The sequence below is a fragment of the Mytilus galloprovincialis genome, chromosome 3 (assembly GCF_965363235.1).
Source record: "Mytilus galloprovincialis chromosome 3, xbMytGall1.hap1.1, whole genome shotgun sequence".
NCBI classification, from domain to species: Eukaryota; Metazoa; Mollusca; class Bivalvia; order Mytilida; family Mytilidae; genus Mytilus; species Mytilus galloprovincialis.
In genome coordinates, this window is record NC_134840.1 from 92044384 (window position 1) to 92061591 (window position 17208).

The window sequence follows — 17208 nt, forward strand, 5'->3', positions numbered from 1 at the left end:
CACCGAATAGCAAGCACAAAAATCTCATTTACTATCATTTTATACACACTCTATTTTATAGCACATTTTAAATGAGTTGTTAGGTTTCTTAAAACTTTGCAATTATCAATTGCAATCTGATATAAACAATAAAATACCTTAATATAGCAAAAGGCCTTTAATGAATATGATTTGTGGAATAAAGAAACTAAATTATTATTTGTACCGATTAATAACGACAGATTTTGTTGCTTGTTTACCAATGTAGCATTAATAACACATGCATCAAAATGGAACACGTTGCTATTCATATGTTATGAAAGTTTGTAACAGAACCACATGACATATATGAGATAGAGAAATCTTATGGCCTGATTTATGTACATAATAATGGAAAAAAAACCAATATGATGAACAGCAACAAATTTCAACTACCGGAACTGAACTACCAGCTTCTGACTGTTAAACCTGTCTAGGCCTTGCATGAACCCATAAAACATTTGATATTTTTTATTTTCAGGACTTGCCTAGGCCTTGCATGAACCCATAATACATTTGATATTTTTTATTTTCAGGATGTTCCTCCAGATTTGTCAGTCTGTTCGTTTGTTCTAGAACAAGCTCTTTCGGTGAGAGCTCTGCAGGAAATGGTCACGTCATCATCCCAGGATTCCACAGTATGTATGGTAGCTTTATATCAAATAGTTGTATTGCTGAATGGAACTAGAATAATAAATTATTGTAGGCTTTAGTACATTAAGAAACAAGAAATTCATACCCAGGGTATGCTTTAAGAGTAAGTGGTAAGTGAACAATGGATAGAACTAAGGGGATAACACTTATCCAAATTTTGATGTTGTATGTGAATGCCAAGATTTGAGTTATAAGCTCCATCTAAGGCTTCATTGAAATGATTTTTTTTAACCCTTTTGACCTGGGCAGATTTTATGAGCTGTTTTATACACCACTTTTCATCTTTTTGAATTATATACTCTGATGCATTGGAATCTGATGCAAACTTGGGTTTTTAAATGTCAGAACATACATAATGATATACAAAAGATGTTGTTTAACCTTCTTCAGTGCAGTATTCTTGATTTAAAGATATAGATGTTCTTAAACAACTGAAATACGCACACACAAAATAACTTCACATTGATATCTTGATTTTAGTTAAAGTTTACATTTACACTGAGTACACAAAACAACGAATGATTTATTCAAATAAAAAATGTGAAGGATTGCCCTTCCCTTTTCATGTTTCTTACTTGTGTGTTTTTCTTGGCCTTTAGATTATTACTTGTTTTCTCAAGTAATCTCATTTTGTCAACATTGGCACAGCTGATAGTGTGGGATACAATTTTTATAAAAAAAGAATTTGTTTCTTTTAACTACAAAATGTATAAAATAATTAAATTTTAAAATTCTCCATTGATTATTCCTTCTAATGATGCATGTTTTGCTCTATGTTATTTAAAAATTTTGTTTTTCAATTTTGTTAAAGCAGAAAGCAGCAAATTCATGTGCTTGAAATTTTATTTATTTTCAACAATTATATTTTATTTTATGCAATTTATTTTTAAATGCATATACATTCTTTCATATGGGATATGGCCTAAATACTGTCAGTTATTTTAAAGGTATTAAAAAAGTACAAACAATCTGCTAATATGTACAAGACAATGATCTTGAATGTAAAATTTTAGGAAGAAAGGCCAGCACAAAAATTGTCAGTGAGTAATAGTCCATAACACCATGATATACTGTGTATACTTATTGTTGGGCCTATTATGCACATTTCCTGGTGAGAGCTTTAAGAAGATATTATTTCTACCTATAATGTTTTGTCTTTTATGGTGTTTTTGATTTCCACAGACATGAATAACAAATAAAAACAGACAAATTATGTAATGATATTACATTAAGGCAGTTTTTATCATACATGTATTTGCAAGCCCATCATTAAATTACCTGTAGAGGTAGGCCAGGCCTTGTTCCAGGTCCAAGTTTTTCATGTACCTTTTTAAGATCACTTTCCTACTTTGTAAAATTTGGCTCTCAAAACTTTAAGCTTACTGTGTAACAAAAATGTCAAAGAAAATAGCCGATTTGTTATATTTGCCTTTTATTTAGTTTTCTTTGATAAGAGATTTGTTATCGTCAGTTTAATAAGTTAAAGATTTCTACAGAAAAATTTCCGATATTTTCTGAAAATAATGTATAATGCTTTACTTCACACCAGAGAGAACAAGTTGTAATTGCAAACAATAATTATCAGAGTATAAACTGTACTTTGAAAACTATACAAAAACCCAACATTGTATTCAAAGCCATATATTTGATGTTGAATATGGGAATTGAAATCAATTAATTTCATCATTTGCAGTTATAAAAGTTATGTCATAAAATTATAAGGATATTGATAGTAATTTTCCTCTGTACAAAATGTAAACAGTAAAGGCTCATGGGAAATGTGCATAATGGTCGCTGAAAGGTTTGCATGCATATGAATAACTTCAAGGTATAAGTGCTTTTAAAAACTGTGATGGGAAATTTTCAATTTTTATAATCTTACTAAAAAAACATTATATCTATTGGAAACAGCTACTTGTATTGCTTATGTTTATACTGTATTTATAAATATCCAGAAATATATATTTTATTTGAAAAATTATTCCTTTTTATGCCCCTTCAGTAGCAGAGGGGTCATTAAGTTTAACCCTTGTCAGTCTGTCCGTCCTTAAGTTGGTTTCCATTCTCTAACTTTTTGCCTCAACGAAATATATGAAATTTGTACACATTTCTTATTACCACAAACTTCAGATCAAGTACAAAATTGGGTAGCATCACTTTTACCATTCTTCAGTTAAAATGTTCCTTTATATTTTTATATGATATGCAAGTGGGGGCATTATGTGTCTCATGGACACATTCCCTATTTATTTTAAATAATTTTTATGCGGTTAAAAACTTTAATCATCCATGAGAAAAAAATACAATGGAATAAGATACCTTAAATTAAACTATGCATTCTTAGTCTTAAACAGGTTTCTGATTAAATTCAATATTCTTTTAAAGCTCCATGATACAGTTTTCATGTTTTAAAGACCATTTTATGAACCTTTGCATCCATGCTCACAACGAAATAACAATGAAAAATTAACCTCAAAAACTATATTAATTCAAGTTTTATGGAAATCTAGCTTTTTTCAATTTCTACCTTTTTTAAGCATGACTGCAGATTATCTTGGAATGGCCTATAGCATACCAGTGGTGTATCCAAGGGAGGGGGGTTGTTGTTCTGTGGTTGAATCCCCATCTTTTTTGGGATGATCAATGCATTCGAGTGGGGCAAATAGTTGGAACCCCCCCTTAACCCTGGGTTGGGACACCCCCTCCTTTTTTAAAATGGCTGGATCCGCTCCTGCATACAGTGATAGTCATATATCTTAATGTGGTGGAATTTCAACAATAAACAAGATTAACACCTTAAAAATATCATGTTGCTTTTACTTTTATTATACTGGCTTTAATTAGTTTTGGTGTATTGCCATGGCAACTTATCAAATATGATATGTGCAGTGTACATGTACTGTGAAGATCATGCAAAGATGAATAATATTTCATTTAATTGATTGCAAAGCATAACGAATGTTTAATCTATGTCATGATAATTAACAAAATGTTATGGTATATCAGATCAAGGTGTATAATGCTACAGCCAAACTATATAATGCAACGCATAACCATCTATGTCATGTTAATTAACAAGGTACAAAGAAAAAAAGTTTATAACGTTACAGCCAAATGCTACAGCCAAACGCTACAGCCAAATGTATATAATGCTACAATGCTATTTTTATGTGGCTTTCAATGTGACTCATGAATTACTACATTTGTGGTTATAAATAATTAATTTGATAATGGTTTAATGTAAAGTTGTAAAGGATTAGAGTGTGAATTATTGCCAGCTCTAACTGTAAAAGGATGTTTAGATATTGCTTTTATCTTTATTTGATACATGAGGTGCCAAAAGAGTTGGCCTAGGTTGGTGTTTGCATAGATTATTCTGCTTATAAAGTTGCCAGCCTGTCATATTTATTTGTACTAGGATAAAATTACATGTGTGCTCATCATTCTGTTCACATGAATAACAGAGGGATTTTTTCTTATTATTGTTTTTGCATGTACAAGATTTTTTATAAAAAGATACACAAGTACACTTCAATCATTGAACATTAATAAAAAAAAGTTTGAGTTCTCTTTTTTGAGTTAATTAAACTTAATCTGTCATAGCAAATGAATCAACCAAACAGGGAAAACTGTGTAGCCAAATAAATTGGAAGCAGATCATTATTCTTTTGAGTGTGTTTTTTCTCTCTTTTTAGTTTCATTTTGATAAGATGTTTAACATCCTTGTTTTTTTTTTTTGCCCTCTCTTGAAAAATTTGGATGCCTAGCCTTGACCGCTTATATAAGATAACTCTGATTTTAATTTCCGTACATAGTGTTGGTTTGCTTTAAAAGTCTAAAAAATATGTCTAAGTTTATAAAAAAAATATTAATATTCATTATTCTTACAGTTTTCGTACTGAATTAATAAAGATCTGAACTATCCTTTGTACTTTGTAAAAGTATATAATAGTGCAGTTGACATCGGCATCTCACCAAGCAAGCCCATGTACATTAAGAACATTATTATTCATTATTATTTTATTAATAATTCTGTCAAGTAGTTACTTGTCTAAACAGGATTGTCTAGAAGGAAAGATAAGGAGCATATTGGTTTTAAAGATGAGACATTAACTAATGTAATTTATACAAATCAAGTAGCCTAAAGTTTTTGAAAAAATGCAATAGCATAATTGTAAATTTAAGTAGGGGTAATTTACATCAGTATCTATTTCAGCATGTGATGTATCCAATTGTTTTGTTAATCACATGCATATGTCTAAGACGCAGACAGTTCAATATTCCATTATAATTTCCCCATCTCTCTAGATAATCGTGACCGCAGGATTACAAATTGCGTTGACAAGTGGTCTCTTCATAATTACAAGTATATTTGACAAGCGATTCTTCAAGGATTTTTTTTAGGTCGTTATATTGATTTTATCACATTGTTTCATTGTTTTGGTTGATAATTACATCACAACTTTCGCCACCAGGGGAAATTGGATATACAATACATTTCACTTACTCCGTGAAGTTTATTTATCATGGATATAATAAAGAACTTCCACTATCACAATACAATCAATAGAGAACTTTTTAAGGAAAGTTGACATGATATAAACATCGCAATTATTGTTTTTACAGTTGATTTAAATAAAGTGTCTAGCTGGTTATGTAATCTTTGGCAATGCAATAGATTTTCTATCTTTTTCAAGGTCAGGATGTCCTTTTCACCTTCCTACAACAGAAAAGCAATTACCTATATTAGATTCTATAAAACTAATCAGATATTGAGGGTGGTTAGATTCTATAAGATTAATCAGAGATTGAGGGTGGTTAGATTCTATAAGATTAATCAGAGATTGAGGGTGGTGGTGGGTGGTGTATAGATTAAAAGATAAAAAAGTGCACTGCAGAAGGAAATAATAATAAAAAATGATTTAAATCTCAGAAAATCCTTTTGTCATCAAGTGATCAGAATTGGCAGGTAGTTGTATAAGAATGTATTTCTGTCAACAATTAAGGCATGGATGGCGAGTAATGTCTTATTTACACTCATACCACATCTTCTTATATCTGTCATTCTTTAAAACTTTTATTTGATGCAGTACATTTAGTTACACATCATGTCTTTTGTTGAGATGTTACAAAATCATAACACATTATTAGTTTTAAAAAAATCATAATTTTGAGAGTGATTTGTAAGGCGTGTTATTTTAAAGGTAAATTGATGATGAGTTTAGTCCTATTTCTTTACTGTCTGAAGGTGGGGTGCTGAAAAGTGTATCTACTGGGTCATCTGCCATAAAATAAATCATCTAAGTTGAGCATGTCAGAGTTTTGAAATCACAATTAACCTTTCGGTTAATATATGGACAACCATTTGAGTAATGATAATGGTTTTGAACAGATTTAGTATATTAAATGTCATTGGAACACAACAGTTAAGACTTTTCTACCGTCCAACCAGCACAAAGAAATGATGCAAATATATACTAGTATAATGGGTATGTCAATTATAGAACTCATTTTTCTTCTGAATCTTTGATCAATGCACATTTGGGTTTAAAGTTTGATTTGAAGATTTGAATATAAAGAACAACTACTGAATAAAGATTTAATAAACATATCTGTATCTTTTCTTCAATAAAGTTTAGAATTTTTTATATATTTTATTTTTTAGGCAGCCCAATCAGGTCACAGAACACTGCTTTACGGCCATGCAGTTTTACTGAGACACCTTCATAGCAACATGGTAAGTTTTCCTCTGTAAGAAAAAAGAAATTTATCTTGCCAGTCCAAGATATATATAATAATTATAAAACAAACAAAAGAAAACAGTGTTTTCATACCTTAATGTATCAGATTGGACATTATATAAGTCAACTTTCTTTACCGTAAAGTCACTCTCTTCAAGAATGGATGGGAAAAAGAAGTCTACCTTAAATATATTAACAACTTTTTTTTATGAAAAATTTCAATCCCCTGCTGAAAGGAACTCTCTTCAAGAATGGATGGGAAAAAGAAGTCTACCTTAAATATATTAACAACTTTTTTTTATGAAAAATTTCAATCCCCTGCTGAAAGGAGTAGGGGCAATAAGGCCCAAAAATTACAGCAAATTTAAAAGTTATCATATACATATTCTTAAACTACTGAAAAATTTACTAAGGTAGCACTCCACAGTTAGAAAAAAAATTAAAAATGAGCCACAGAATGTTTTATCATCTCCTATTCCTGGATTTCTAATACATTAACCAAACTGTTTGTGTTGTATATGTGCATATTTATGTAATCAGTATCTTCCATAGATTTGATTTTCAAAAGTTAAAAGGGTGAAAATTAATTCCTTATTTGTGTATCCATGGCAACATTCTGCATTTATTTACCATAAAATATTGCAAAAAGGGGGGTGAACATGTCACAAATCCCCCCAAAATTTGGATCAAACTAGAATTTCAATGCCTTTGAGTGATACCTTTTTAGAAACTGTTTTCATAAATCTTCCTAATGATCAAATAAAAAATGGGTGTCTTTCGCCTCATTTTTTCGTAAAATCCAATCACAAAGTTTGTGCGATAAAAAGTTGTAAAAAAACATTACAATAATTGCCGGACCAATGTATGGTAGGGACATGCAAATACGGACTGTCGTACAGAAAACAGCCTATATTACATACATAACATAACCTTGATGTTCATATAAACCCAATACAAAGGCTATTTTAATACTCAGCTATCCAAAAATCAATTTTATTGCACACTAGCTCTCATATTTGAAAAATCCACAGGGGCCAAAATGCGAAACTACACACCTAACTGTTGAGTGCTACCTAAGGTACGAGGTATTCAGAAAAAACAAAACAAATTTGACATTGAACAAGTAACAATGGCAACAAATCATGACTTAATTTGAATATTTTGCAAAATCTCTTGATTTTCTTTGTATTTTATCAAATTTTAAGTATATTTTAGATTGAAAAAAGTATGTGCGCACCAATTTGTCCAAAGAAACAACTTTATATTTAGTGAGATTATGTCAATAGTTATAATAAAGCTACTGTTAAATTATTTTGTTGTTTCTTGGCTGCGCACAATGTTTCCACAACAGAAATAAAGATAGAAAACTGCATAAATTCTGTATTTTTCATTGTTTTTGTGAAAACAGATCATATTATGACGTAATTATGGAGTCATCAGATAAAAATCTTTATGTTTTTCATTTATATTTCTTGACCTTATGCATTTCTAAATATAATGTGCCAATTTGAAATAGTAATCAAACATTTTATTTTCTTAGGCCAAAACCAGGCCGTTATGTCCCTACTCCTTTTATGCCTTGTCATGACATAAAATTCAATGCCATCTGTGTTAGTTCAAGTTTATATGGATTTCAATTGTAAATATTCAGTTATTTGAAACTATTGTTTTACTGCGGTTAATTATTTATGCGAAATTAACATCTGTTTTGTATTTTGTTCATTGGGATACTCTGAAATAAATACATTGTAGTATTTTTTTATGGAAAGGAAGTAGAGAGCATATTTAAGGATGTGTTTTGCTTAAAAATTCATTGGCAACATCTGTGTGTGGTTCATGTTGAATATTCATGTAGCTTAAGGGACGAAATCAAAAAATCAATGAAGGATAAAAAACTTAATTCAAATAGTTTGGGGGTGGGGGGTCAAACTGCTGCAAGTTTTGTTGAAATTGACATCGATTTTACATACATCCTAATTGGTCAATCAATTTTTCCCAAATTAAGTTGAGAGAGGGGTAGGGGAGTCAGTGAAAAAACTATATGAATTAAGTTTTTTATCCTTCATTGAACTTTTGATGTCGTCCCTCATTGTCCTTAAACTTTACACATTTAAGGTCATTTAATACAATTGAGAATGGAAATGGGGAATGTTTCGAAGAGACAACAACCCTACCAAAGAGCAAAAATCAATGAAGGGCACTGATGGGTCTCCAACAGAGCAATACAATCCATTCAACTCAGTTACTCACTTCAAATTTATGAAATATGTGTTCTCTTCATGTCAGTTTTAAAGCACCATAGAAGCATGGTTATCTAAATGCATTTGGTAGCAGAATGTTTTCCTTATGTATTACATTGTATTGTCATTTTAGAGAAACCATGCATTTTCAAATCCAATGATGCTTTTTATACGACCGCAAAAAAATTTTGTGTTCGTATAATGATATGATGTCATCGTCTGCGTCTGCGTCCGAAGACACATTTGGTGTCCAGACAATAACTTTAGTTTAAGTGAATGGATCTCTATGAAATTTTATAAAAAGGTTCAATACCTCAAAAGGAAGGTTGGGATTGATTTTGGGGATGATGGTCCCTAAGGTTTAGGAATGAGGGGCCCAAAACAAGCATTTATCTAGTGTCAGGACAATAAGTTGCAATTGTTCTGAAATTGTACCACAATGTTTAATACCATAAGTAGAAGGTTGGGATATATATTAAGGGTTATGGGGCAAACAGTCTAGGAATAAAGGGCCATATTACTCAATAAAATGTTGAAAAGTAACAAAATGATATATATTTTTTCAGTACCTATCTTGTTTGTCCACAAGTTCATCCAACGATAAACTGGCTTTTGACGTAGGACTTAATGAAACAGCTCAAGGTATGTGAAAAACAAAAGAGAAAAAGAATATAATAATGCTTCTGTTTTGATAATTTTATTCACAAAATTATCTATCTATTTACAATGCAAAAACACACATATGTAGATTTATGTTTATATTTGTACAATTTACCAATCTTTTGATATTTGAAATATTAGTGTTAATACTATTGAATTACTATGGATTACTTCATTTTTTAAGGGGTACCTATTTCATGGATTGAGGAAAATTGTATTAGCAGATATTTGATTTCGTGGACATGACAAAGTCGTCAAGCAAGCCTATAGAAAATTTGTACTTTAGTCGAACATTGAAATTGATGGTTCACCTATACCCACTAATATTGGTATTCCATAAATAATAACCGAATCCACAGTATGGGGGATAATTATCTAAGAGTCACTTTATTTGTAAATATTCATTAAAGGTATGCTTAAAAAGTCACCTCACCTCACCTATCCTCTTCATGCCGGTCGTCATTTAAGGCCCTGATGTATGCTTAAAAAGTACTAAATAGATATAAGTTTGTGGGTTTTTTTTCTCAAAAGGAGAAGCATGTTGGTGGACCATCCATCCAGCATCCAAACAAAGGTCAGAAGGTGAAAAAGTACGAGTTGGAGATGACCTTATACTTGTTAGTGTGTCCTCAGAAAGATACCTTGTAAGTATAGATACTTTACTTTTAACAAATTTTTAGATGACAAAAATTTCTGTCTGCTTTTGAATGTTCTTAAAGTATATTTGCAAAAGTTTGGAGCAGAAGGATTTATACTGAATGTGTGTGAAAATATGCTTGAAAGGGTAGGTACTGTCACTTTTAGTATAGCTAACTGCCATATTTGAATAAAGAAAATAAGGCCAAACATGACTTAATGCCTCATGGATTAAATGAGTGTACTGATTAAAAATAAACAAGCTATTTCATATAAATCACTATTATCTATACGATAATTAATTTTAATTACTAAGAAAGGTATTGATACACGTAATAATTGGTGTTTTTCTTCATTGAGTAACAGTTTTAATGTTAATTTTGCAGCATATTGGTGGAGGTAGTATGGTTATAGCATCATTCCAACAGACTCTATGGACAGTAGTCCCTATGTGTTCTGGAGGAATCAGAAACAAATGTCTAGGTTACGTGTTCGGCGGCGATGTTATTCGTCTGTTTCATGGTCACATGGATGAATGTCTAGCAATACCCGAAGCTGGAAGTGATAATGAATTCAGGTATAAATTTTAGAATTATTGGTTAAAGTTGGTGTATACGTTTTTATTTGTATATTTGACGAAAAAAATCACGTTTCAGTTTCTAATGAACTACCCGGTACATAAAATGAAGCTTGAGTAATTATCTGAAGTTACCAAACAATGCTAAAAATTTAAATTTGCTTCATATCAAAACTTTGAACATAACCAGGAGGTAAACTCTGTGATTTATAACTAGACAGAAACAACCATAATAGAACAAAAAGGATATATTCAACATTTTGCAGGCATCTTTACTCTATCATTTTAAATTAAAACACTAACATTTGCATCAAGTTTATCCTTAGAAAGTATATTTTGTGTAAAGAAATATGATTGACTGACTGTTTAAAAGTTTTGATCTATCTAAAGATTAACATTTTTTTCTGTTATATGATTTCAGTGCTGTAATGTATGAAACTGGTGCAGTATGTAGTCATGCTAGATCTTTGTGGAGAATTGAAATTATAAGAACAAAGTAAGTTAATCAGTGCATTTTTTCCTTTGATCTTTTTTTGTGATAATTTTTCATATCATGCTACTCGCTTGAGATGGAAAATTATCGCTAGAAACAAAGGAGCCATGTGGCGTCGCTAATGAAATTGACATGCAATTGACAACGTCGTCATAGGTAAAATAGCGATAAACAGATTATCATTGGTCATCTCAACTCGATTGCTTTTCTCGCTTTCGCTGTGACCGGCTCAAGCAAGAAAACCAATTTCGCAGAGATAACCAACGATAATCTATAATTATATATTCCAGAGATTTGGTGAAATTGTCAAAGAGACAATTATCAGTAGTCATGGAAACCAAAACTGAATTTCTGAAAGAGAGGCTCAAGATACTAAATACGAAAACAAAATGAAAACCCAATAGCAAAAAAATAAACACAAACAACAGCTCCCAAATCACAACACAGAAAAACAGACCAAGCGATACAAACCCTATTACCAAAAACAGGGTAAACTTATGGTTTTCAGTGATGAGCATTCTTTCACACCATAAATGACTGTCAAGCACAAATCTCAATATGTCCCCTTGAAGAGGGCTTTCTAGCTTGATAATTGTTAGCTGAAAATTTTGTATAAATTAACTCATTTATCCAATTAAGCACACATATTAAATTAGAGGAAATAGATATTTGTACAATCTCACAGCATATCGTATTTTAAACTAGTTCTCAGTATTTTACACAAAAATATTACTTGTCTGTTTGTAGATGGGCTGGTGGATTCATGGGATGGGGACAGCAGTGTCGATTACGTCATGTTACATCTGGCCGATATTTAGCAGTTACCACTGACAACCAAGTAGTAACAGTACATCGCCAGAAAGCTGAGGAACAAGCTGTTGCATTCTTCTTATTTAGCTCAAAAGTAGGTAGTGATTTGGTTTCTTCTCGACGAAATTAATTGTTATATCTAATTAAAAAAAGAATTTGTTCAGAAACAGGTCTTAACATTTAACCATATTTGTCTAAATATATAGGAGTTTAAAGTTTGAACTTGCTAAAAAGAAATACACTGAAATTTTGGGTGAAACTTTTTATATGTTGAATTCTAGTAAATATTTTTATTTTTCAAGGGCTTTTTTTTTATAAAGATGAGAAAAAGATGTAACAAAAGACTTTTTTTTAAAATTTCATAGGAAATTTCATGTAGTTGGAAAGCTTAAACGTAAGAGAAAAGTGTGTAGATCTTTTTTGTTATATACTCAACATTGATGTTCAACCTTCATTAATTTTATTGTTAGGATGACAAGAAACAGACAGAGGGAAGAGAAGATGAAGGAATGGGAAAGTCTGACATCAAGTATGGAGACTCCATGGTATTTATACAACACTGTGAGACTAGTCGATGGTTATCATATCAAACTTACGAAACAAAGAAAAGAGGAGTTGGAAAATTGGAAGTGAAAAAGGTATGTATATGTTACAAAAAAGCTCAATAAAAATTGCTCATGTGGATCTAGGGGGGATGGTTTTGGGGGTCGGAACCCCTTTTTGTTTTCTGACGATCAATGCATTTGAATGGGGACATATAGCTGGACCCCTCCCCCTTTTATTCTTGGTTAGGAACCCCCCTTTTATAAATGGCTGGAAGCGCCCCTGTGAAGGTTCTTGATTGATGTGATTTTACATTTTGGTTTACTGTAGATTTATTTATTTATGTGGGTACTGATAGTCATGATTTATGTGGGTACTGATAGTCATGATTTATGTGGGTACTGATAGTCATGATTTATGATGTGGGTACTGATAATCATGATTTATGTGGGTACTGATATTCATGATTTATTTATTTGTGTGGGTACTGATAGTCATGATTTATTTATGTGGGTACTGATAATCATGATTTATGTGGGTACTGATATTCATGATTTATTTATTTATGTGGGTACTGATAGTCATGATTTATTTATGTGTGTACTGATAGTCATGATTTATTTATGTGGGTACTGATATTCATGATTTATTTATTTATGTGGGTACTGATATTCATGATTTAGCAAAGATTGTATTTTTGTGGATACTAGATTTTGTGGATTTTCTAAAGTCTACATTCAAGCCTATAGAAAATTTGTAAGTTGTTGAAAATTTATATTGGTGGTTCATCTTTACCTACAACATCCATTAACAATTGTTATCTTCTGAATAATAATGAATCTTGCAGTATTTGAGTTTTGCAATTTTGATCTAACTACTACTTTAAGAGCTTTTCTAACAACCTAAATCACTGTGAAAAGTAATTTAAACATGTGCATTTTTTATGCATTAACTGTCATTCATATGATATATGTTTTCAATTTTGAATCTATGTTTTATGAGATATTATTTGTAACTAGGCTGTAATGTTGATTGAGGGACACATGGATGATGGTTTTACATTTTCCCGAGCTCAAGAAGAAGAATCTAGATCTGCTAGAGTTATCAGGAAGTGTCAGTCTATATTTAACAGATTTAATAAGTAAGTTTAGATAAAGAAGAGATTATATTAAAAAGTAGCTACTAAATAGTTTTTTTGCTGAAATTTTGACCCTTATGAATTTTTAGTACAGTTTTAGTCTCATTGATGTGTAATGAGTATGGAAACACTTTTGATTAAAGTAAATAATTTATGTTAATTTGAAAGTTAAGACATACAAGTATTATCTATTCTTGAAATAACAATATAATCATAATTTTAAGTTTGAGCATTATATCCTTCTTCACAGTTTTGATAACTGCTTACACTGTTGTCTTTACGCTGTTTAGCAATTCCCCTAAACTTTCATTTGGAATTAATGTAGCAAACATTTACAATGTCAAGTGATCTTTATTTTTACCATGAAGTAAGGATAGTTTTTGATGGCTGTTGCCAGGAATGGAAGTAGGATAAGGCTTATAAATTGTTATACCTGCATAGGCTAAATTGTCTAAGAATCCATTTTCATTGATTTTTTATTAACTTTCAGAGCACTAGATGCTTTAAAGACAGAGGGCAGAAGTAGTCATGCCTGGGGTAGAATTAGTCTTTCAGAAGTATTGAAGTGCCTTGAAGACCTCATTGACTATTTTGCTCAACCTGGTGTAGATGAAGGTATATGCTCTAAGTTTTATATTATGTTTTAGTTATTTTATAATTTGCTTAATGAATAATGGCTTTACTTTATGAAAATAATGAGCCACAAGGTTTAAATTCAAATAATTTAATTTTGGATGTAAGGTGTCTTCTGATTGGCTGACGTTATTTTGTTATGAGCCCAAAGACATAATTTAGTCATGTGACCGTGATGTCATCAACGTTTTTTCATGATTTTCTATGGTTTAAAATGGAATTTAGAATTAAATTATAAGAAATGACTGTAATATTTTTTCTGTCTATGAAGAAATAACATAAAAAATGTGGTGCACACTGTTAAATAACCCGCTACGCGCGTTATTCAGTGTGCACCAAATTTTTTTATGTTATTTCTTCATAGACAGAAAAAATATTACAGTCATGCCTTAATTAATACCAGACAATGATGCATATATTTGAAATTGCAAACAATTATGATTATATGATGACTTGATTTGTGTTGTATAAGGAAGTTCGCTTGTCATGTTTTTGTCGAGCCTGCAACTTTTGTTGCAGAAAGCTCGACATAGGGATAGTGATCCGGCGGCGGCTACGGCGGCGGCGTTAGCTCACTTCTTAAAAGCTTTATATTTTAGAAGGTGGAAGACCTGGATGCTTCATACTTTGTATATAGATGCTTCATGTTACGAAGTTTCCGTCAGTCACATGTCCAATGTCCTTGACCTCATTTTCATGGTTCAGTGACCACTTGAAAAAAAAGTTAAAATTTTTTGTAATGTTGAATTCTCTCTTATTATAAGTAATAGGATAGCTATATTTGATATGTGCGTACCTTGCAAGGTCCTCGTGTCTGTCAGACCGTTTTCACTTGACCTCGACCTCATTTCATGGATCAGTGAACAAGGTTAAGTTTTGGTGGTCAATTCCATATCTCAGATACTATAAGCAATAGGGCTAGTATTTTCGGTGTATGGAAGGACTGTAAGGTGTACATGTCCAACTGGCAGGTGTCATCTGACCTTGACCTCATTTTCATGGTTCAGTGGTTATAGTTAAATTTTTGTGTTTTGGTCTGTTTTTCTCATACCATATGCAATAGGTCTACTATATTTGTTGTATGGAATGATTGTTAAGTGTACATGTCTAGCGGGCAGATGTCATGTGACCTTGACCTCATTTTCATGGTTCAGTGGTCAAAGTTAAGTTTTTATACGACCGCAAATTTTGAAAAAATTTTCGTCGTATATTGCTATCACGTTGGCGTCTGCGTCGTCGTCGTCGTCGTCGTCGTCGTCGTCGTCGTCCGGCGTCCGAATACTTTTAGTTTTCGCACTCTAACTTTAGTAAAAGTGAATAGAAATCTATGAAATTTTAACACAAGGTTTATGACCATAAAAGGAAGGTTGGTATTGATTTTGGGAGTTTTGGTCCCAACATTTTAGGAATAAGGGGCCAAAAAGGGCCCAAATAAGCATTTTCTTGGTTTTCGCACCATAACTTTAGTTTAAGTTAATAGAAATCTATGAAATTTTGACACAAGGTTTATGACCACAAAAGAAAGATTGGGATTGATTTTGGGAGTTTTGGTTTCAATAGTTTAGGAATAAGGGGCCAATAAAGGGCCCAAATAAGCATTTTTCTTGGTTTTTGCACAATAACCTTAGGTTAAGTAAATGGAAATCTATGAAATTTAAACACAATGTTTATGACCACAAAAGGAAGGTTGGTATTTATTTTGGGAGTTTAGGACCCAACAGATTAGGAATTAGGGGCCAAAAAGGGACCCAAATAAGCATTTTTCTTGGTTTTCGCACTATAATGTTAGTATAAGTAAATACAAATCTATGAAATTTAAACACAAGGCTTATGACCATAAAAGGAAGGTTGGTATTGATTTTGGGAGTTTTGGTCCCAACAGTTTAGGAAAAAGGGGCCCAAAGGGTCCAAAATTAAACTTTGTTTGATTTCATCAAAATTGAATAATTGGGGTTCTTTGATATGCCGAATCTAACTGTATATGTAGATTCTCAACTTTTGGTCCCGTTTTCAAATTGGTCTACATTAAGGTCCAAAGGGTCCAAAATTAAACTTAGTTTGATTTTGACAAAAAATGAATCGGTTGGGTTCTTTGATATGTTGAATCTAAAAATGTACTTAGATTCTTGATTATTGAAGTTTTTTTGGTCCAGTTTTCAAATTGGTCTACATTAAGGTCCAAAGGGTCCAAAATTAAACTTTGTTTGATTTCATCAAAAATTGAATCCTTGGGGTTCTTTGATATGCCAAATCTAACTGTGTATGTAGATTCTTCATTTTTGGTCCTGTTTTCAAATTTCAAATTCTACATTAAAGTCCAAAGGGTCCAAAATTAAACTAAGTTTGATTTTAACAAAAATTGAATTCTTGGGCCTCTTTGATATGCTGAATCTAAACATGTACTTAGATTTTTGATTATGGGCCCAGTTTTCAAGTTGGTCCAAATCAGGATCTAAAATTATTATATTAAGTATTGTGCAATAGCAAGTCTTTTCAATTGCACAGTATTGTGCAATGGCAAGAAATATCTAATTGCACAATATTGTGAAATAGCAAATTTTTTTTTAATTAGAGTTATCTTTCTTTGTCCAGAATAGTAAGCAAGAAATATCCTATTTGTGCAATAGCAAGAATTTTTTTTAATTGGAGTTATCTTTCTTTGTCCAGAATCAACTTAAATCTTTGTTATATACAATATACAATGTATATACACTTTTTACTACCAACTGATAAATTTAAATAATCTTTACCATTCAGTGATAACAAGCAGTTTTTTTACATCTTAATATTTTATGATGTATTTAAATGAGTAGTTATTGTTGCAAACTCCATTAGAAATTTGAATTGATATCAGTTTTGAAAAAGGGAAACGGGGATGTGAAAAAAAAGGGGGGGGGTTAAATTTTTCTCATTTCAGATTTCATAAATAAAAAGAAAATTTCTTCAAACATTTTTTTGAGAGGATTAATATTCAACAGCATAGTGATTTGCTCAAAGGCAAAAAAAACCTTTTAAGTTCATTAGACCACATTCATTCTGTGTCAGAAACCTATGCTGTGTCAACT

At 31.4% G+C, this 17208-nt stretch overlaps 1 protein-coding gene across 10 annotated transcripts in view; it reads left to right on the top strand.

Annotated features, from left to right (window-relative positions):
* Positions 1-17208, top strand: part of LOC143069384 (ryanodine receptor-like) — a 141115-nt gene that overhangs the window by 13461 nt on the left and 110446 nt on the right. For all 10 annotated transcript variants that reach the window (XM_076243985.1, XM_076243986.1, XM_076243993.1 and 7 more), the window contains exons 3-12: positions 555-656; positions 6338-6409; positions 9220-9295; positions 9845-9957; positions 10336-10526; positions 10948-11022; positions 11767-11923; positions 12300-12467; positions 13392-13513; positions 14001-14125. In XM_076243985.1, coding sequence (XP_076100100.1) covers positions 555-656; positions 6338-6409; positions 9220-9295; positions 9845-9957; positions 10336-10526; positions 10948-11022; positions 11767-11923; positions 12300-12467; positions 13392-13513; positions 14001-14125 — 1201 coding nt within the window. The remainder of the gene's footprint in view (positions 1-554; positions 657-6337; positions 6410-9219; positions 9296-9844; positions 9958-10335; positions 10527-10947; positions 11023-11766; positions 11924-12299; positions 12468-13391; positions 13514-14000; positions 14126-17208) is intronic.